The 6,000-nt window shown below is 43.5% G+C and overlaps 1 protein-coding gene across 3 annotated transcripts in view; it reads left to right on the top strand.

The window, feature by feature from the left end:
- The first annotated feature begins 259 nt into the window (after positions 1-259).
- The window catches only part of fzd6 (frizzled class receptor 6), a 296,006-nt gene continuing 290,265 nt past the window's right edge, over positions 260-6,000 (top strand). For all 3 annotated transcript variants that reach the window (XR_014569043.1, XM_083761130.1, XM_083761129.1), the window contains exons 1-3: positions 260-391; positions 1,990-2,258; positions 2,742-2,926. Coding sequence is in view for 2 of the 3 variants with exons in the window: in XM_083761130.1 (XP_083617256.1) it covers positions 2,747-2,926 (180 nt within the window). In the remaining variant the exon portion in view is untranslated. The remainder of the gene's footprint in view (positions 392-1,989; positions 2,259-2,741; positions 2,927-6,000) is intronic.

The raw sequence follows: 6,000 nt of genomic DNA, 5'->3' as shown, positions 1-6,000 counted from the left end.
ACAGTGGTTATCAAGTGGGGTCTGGCCGGGACGGGGAGGGAACATTTAATTTGGGGGTCCCGGCTAGACCTATAGCTCAGCTGTCTGTGACTGAGAACCCACTGGACTACAAAAATATATATCTTTGACTACAATAACCTGTTGCCTAACAACCAACCAGCCAATCACAGCATGACCGCCCCATAGGCTATGGGATGTAGAGGTGGCAACAAGCGATCACTCACCCAAAGAGATTCTCTGTACGTGTAGTGTGTGTGACTGTGTGTGTGTGTGTGTTTGTGTGTGTGTGTGTCGGAACAAAAACATTTGCACGCTCAAAAACAAGCTAAAGGAACTGCCCCGAGAGAGGCATCAATGTAGCGGACTATTACACACACCCGCGGAGTCGATGGTAAGAGCTTTCCTCACGTTTTATTTGGGGCTGTAAACTTTGTTTTGGTCCAGAAACTATCACCCAGCAGGCCCCACTGTAGACTGTCGAGGCAGGGAACTTTGTTATTCTCCATGCCCGAACTTTGGTGTCCCGACTTGGGGGTGGAATAATGGTTGTATGTATATTAGCCCCAGCATTTGACCCTGGGTCAGGATGTTTACCAAGAAGATATTGGTAAATAGTGCATTTATATAGCGCCTTTATCCAAGGCGCTTTACATAGATTGTGCATTACATTCACCCATTCATACACCGATTGCCCAAGGACACTTCGACATGTAGACAGGAGGAGCCTGGATTCGAACCGCCGACCCATGGATCATTGGACGACCTGCTCTACCTCTTGAGCCACAGTCGCCCCAATATTGATATGGAAGCTGTTAAATATGTTTTAGTGTCCGATCTGTGAGTCTCTCTGACATGCTTGTTACTTTAGTTATACGCGCATACCAGCCGTTGTCGTAAAATGTGTATGTTCTTGTTAATCATTTGTCACTCTTTCACATCCAACGTTACACTAACATAGTGTAAATGTTTAGTTTACCTGGTTAAATAGCTCCCTTTTGACTCGAGTGTTGCAGTGGGGTTTCTAGGTATAAATGGCCCACACTAATGGATGTTAAACTCCTAAAACCCTTGACTATTAATTCAGTATATTGATATGAACTCTGCTGTTTTCCTTTGAACTGTCTATGACTGATTGTTAGGGATAATTGCCTGTGTGTGTGTGTGTGTGTGTGTGTGTGTGTGTGTGTGTGTGTGTGTGTGTGTGTGCGCGCGCGCGCGAGTGAGTGAGAAAAGCCCGATACTTTAATTAATGAGAAGTCTGCATCAAACAAACAAGCTGAGACGTATTCTTATTGAATCAGTCGTTTATTCCCCACCCTGTATTTAATGCATCGACTTTGTGCTCTGGGAAGAAAGAAAAAAGGATTGACTTGTGTTTTGAAATACCCTTTGAACCAGTTCTGTAACACTGACATGTAAATGTAATGAACACCCAGAATCAAGGGTGATGCTTTGGAATGCCCCGATGACTAAAAGCTAAGTCAGCTAACATAACAGTAACCTGTTGTAGACACAGCAGGCAGCCTGTCAGGCATAACAAGCCAAACTATTCTATTTTACCATACTGCTAACATCATTAAAGCACTTTGTTTTAGGGGATTTGTGAGCTGTAATGCAATCCCAAACTTTAGGACTGATGATCTTCTTAAATCATGGCTTCATTTAAGTTAATTTAGTATCCCCTTGCCCCTATTGCTCTCACCTGCACAAGAGACTCTTTCGGTGTGCCTTGGCTTTGTTGAGAGTTGCTTGTCTTATGTGTATTGTTCTTAACTGTGTAGGAGGCTATATTAATAGTATTTAGTACTTGTTTTTGAAACAAGCCGCTTCGAGCTTTGTTATACTTTAGTGTAGCCTTGATACTCAGGCTTTCATTTAACTTTTGTGTGACGCTGTAGTTAGTATGATCATGTAGTAACACAGTTAAACAACTTAACACAGTTAAAATGTGCCTAACAACGACGACAACACAACATTGTGTCTACCCAGAGGCTCATGCTGAACAGAACACACAAGGGGGCTGATGGGAGTGTTCTACCTGCCATAGCTCTCCCAGCGTTGCCACAGAGATGACCCCCCCCAGGCCAAGTGGAATGCGGATGAACGTCAAGTGAGCCTGCAGTGGAATCCAACACTTTGGGCCAACATATCCTCCTTCTGAGGCCAGGAGAGAAACTTGACCCGGTCCGTACCAGTGGTGGAACGCAACCGCAGTACATTTACTCAAGTAACTCTACTTAAGAAGTGCAAGTTTTGAGGTAACTACACTTTATACTTGAGCGAGCATTTAAACATTTCTGTAGTTTACACTTCTACTCCACTACTACATCGCAGAGGAAGATTTGAGATTATGAATAAAAAAAAAGTACGTACGTTAACAACTGAATCCCCGGGCCATTTTAATCTTTCGGCTGTTTGAGATTAGCTATATTTCTTTTTACAAATTTGGACAAATTATTATTCTTTATTTTTTTTGTCTTTTTTAATCAATAAATATAGGAGTGTTACTTTACTTATTGTAACAGAGTATTTGTATATTGTGGTATTGCAAAAAAAAGAGAAAAAAAAAGAATCTGACTACTTCTTCCACCACTGTTCAGTAGTCACTAGTCACTACTAATCGAAAAATAAATTTGAATTATTGCAAGAATTGTGCAAGAATTATTGCTCAAATAGATTTTTCGATTTCCCCCACAAGAATTGAGATCACTACTAAAAACCAACCTTTGCACCCCGTGCAGCCTCCATGATGCTGCTGTCTGGACCACTGTGGCTGCTGTGGCTCCTCCCACTGATGGACGCCCACAGCCTGTTCACCTGTGAGCCAATCAGAGTCCACCGCTGCCACGGGATGCCGTACAACATGACCTTCTTTCCCAACATGATGGACCACTATGACCAGGATATCGCCGCTAGCAAGATGGAGGTGAGATTTATACACTGGATTTCATGCTTTTGCTTTCTCAGTAGTCGGTAGCGGTCCTTTTTGACCGCAAGGTCATGCGTTCGATCCCGGGCACCGCCAACTCAGCGCATGAGTAGCATGGCTTGATGTCGTACGGTAAGTACTGGGAGCTGATGGTAGGTGTTGCGCTCCACCTCAGCAAACCATCTCCCAGAGGTCTAGCGCATTGAGACAGGGATGGACTCCCGCACCCTGGCTGATGCTGACAATATGCCTTTCTGGCTGACTTACTTACCTTTGCTCTTACCCCTTTTTCTCCCATGCCAATTGATTTCCAACCCGCACTTATTTTGTGTGTGTTGCCACTGCTGTTGTATGTACAGTCTAACCTGGACTTCATCGCTTAAATGTGTGTGTGTGTGTGTGTGTGTGTGTGTGTGTGTGTGTGTGTGTGTGTGTGTGTGTGTGTGTGTGTGTGTGTGTGTGTGTGTGAGATGTGAGAAGACATGGTACCATTGTATGCATTTGTGCGAGCAAGAATGACAAATGCATGTTAAGAGAGAGAGAGAGAGAGGGGACAGCATGTGACAAACTTAAGGCTGTGAGTTCAATTTGTGACTGAGGTCTCATGATGTTTTGAAGACAATATAAGTCCCTCTTTTTTTAACACATCCTATCCAAAGGAGACCATAAAAAAAGACTGCCCCCCCCCCTCCCCCAAAATAAATTGTGGGGGACTTAAGAAGTAGCCTAAACACACTAACACAGTCTTATTTACACATGACCTGTGTGTCCTTGGAGAGTAGATACAGGGGACAGAGGGAGAGAGAGAGTGCTATAGGCTACACAATGACACTTATGTATGTACCTGGAAACGATGCAGTACTAGTACCTGAGTTGAATTACGTTTTGGCATGGATGTGGTTGTCTGGGGTTGACCTTGGCTTTCACTGGAACTGTTTGGGTTGCCCCAAAAGTGTAAACGACACTCGTTGGCACTTTGGTAGATAAAAAAAACAAAACAGCGACAACGCTCTAATTTCTTTAGAGAGTCAGTGCCAGTGAACCACAGGCTAAGGTCTACTTTCTGCTAAAGCCTGTATCCATAGAGGTCTGTGTTTCCAAATTGTATGAGTTGTCTGTGTTATGGTGGCGGAAAAAAAACAAGGAATAATAATTACTACAAATACATACGTCATACAATGTCACATAGGCAGGATTCTGGAAGACCTCTCCCATTGCCAGTGATTTCAGATTGGCTAATAGTTGAACCTTGAGTCTTGGCACCCCCCAAAAAAACGTCAGGGTTTGGTTACAGCCTGGTATTTGACGAGTAAGATGTGTTACCGTGACTGACGGAAGAAACAACACTGTTCTGAGGGAGTCTTTGTGTTGTCTGGCAGAAGTCTATGGCTTCTTATTTCACTGCAAACTTGGCCGAAGGGAATCTTTTCTACTTTGTTGTGTGGGGCCTTTGATTTGTGGAGGAAGGGGAGAGGGAGACACACCCAGATGCACACACAATGGTTTTCCTGCATACTGTGCGCAGAGAATCTCTCTCTCTCTCTCTCTCTCTCTCTCTCTCTCGCGCTCACACACACATATTTCCACCAGTTTCTGTCTCCTAGGTGACAGCCAGGTATACATACACTGCCCTACATTCATGGCTACATACGTACTGTACATAACTCTGTTTGAACTATGCCATGATTTATCGTACAGCCCCTGTAGACCGGTCCGTGTTTAGCACAGCATATCAGTAGGGTTTTCCGGTGGATGGCTAACATCTTCCGCTCCGTCCTTGTTCCCACATTATTCCACCAGTGGCTGGCAGCTTTCGAAATGCCCTGTGAGGCACTTCAGTAGGAGAATAATGGAAAAAGCAAATTGGCTTATATATATACTGTATATAATTATTATATATATATTACATACTGCCACAGAAAACGGGAAAGCTATGTTATAGAAGTAGTTCTAAAGGTATTTGTTTTGAAAAGGGAGTGTCTAACCAATGTCTAAAATCGTATAAATCCTTCAAGCACTTTGGTGTGAAACTTTTTTTTAAAACGAGTTGACTTGACTTCTGCCCCTGATCCTGGCTGGATGTTTCTGAAATGACTAGCTTTTTTTTTTACAGTAGCTCTGCCATAAAGAAAATAAAAGTCAGTGTGAGCAAGAAGAGCTCATTGAGATGGAGTCTGGGACCTCCGCAGGAGAGAGACAAGGAGTCTCACTGTTGGAGGGAGAAAAACCAACCCGTGGCCCCTGAGAGATTGGGGCCACTGCCAGACTGGAGTCTAGGAAAAGGAAGCATTGAATAGTAACTTTGTTCGATTTACGCTGTGTTGATTGTAGGAGCGTGTGTGTGTGTGCGTGTGTGTGTGTGTGTGCGTGTGCGTGTGTGTGTGTGTGCGTGTGCGTGTGCGTGTGTGTGTGCGCGTGCATAGCCTAACTTACGTTGGAGTAAATATTAGCTGTAGGGATTGACAACGGAGTCGATGCATTCGTACTCTATGCATTACTAATCTGAACGTGAATAATAACACATGCAAACGAGTTTTTAAAGCGATGTGAGCCGACTACGTCAATACAGCTATTATAATGACTGATGGCTTGATAAGGTGATGATGGATTATATTGTTTGTTTTTAAACCTTGATAAGATCTCTTCATTTTTATTCCACTGACGACAACAACAACAACAGAACTAAAAACATCCGACTCGTCATTAAAGATCGTAGAATTTGAATCGGCATAAAGTGGCACCAGTGTAATACTATACTATAAGCCTCTCCGGTGAAATCAACCATAGTTATTGTCTAAAAGAAATCCGTTTATATAATTGGGATTGCTTTGGTGCAGCGTCGACTTGCAAGGGAGGTTTTCTTTTTCATTCATGTTGTCTTGCCACCAGTTTGTTAATCCACATTTAATCCTTTGTACATGCAGTGCACATGTCATAGAAACACTACAACACTGTGGCAGAGCTAACCTATCAACAGCTCTCTCTCCTCCAGCCTTCCTGGCTAGTCGCTGTACGTTTCCAAACAGCTATGCAGTCATTTCCTGGTGCTCCATTCCCACCACTCCCCCCAG

This window comes from Protomyctophum parallelum, assembly GCF_964188405.1.
Source record: "Protomyctophum parallelum genome assembly, chromosome: 3".
Taxonomy (NCBI): Eukaryota; Metazoa; Chordata; class Actinopteri; order Myctophiformes; family Myctophidae; genus Protomyctophum; species Protomyctophum parallelum.
This window is presented reverse-complemented; position numbering and strand designations above follow the sequence as displayed.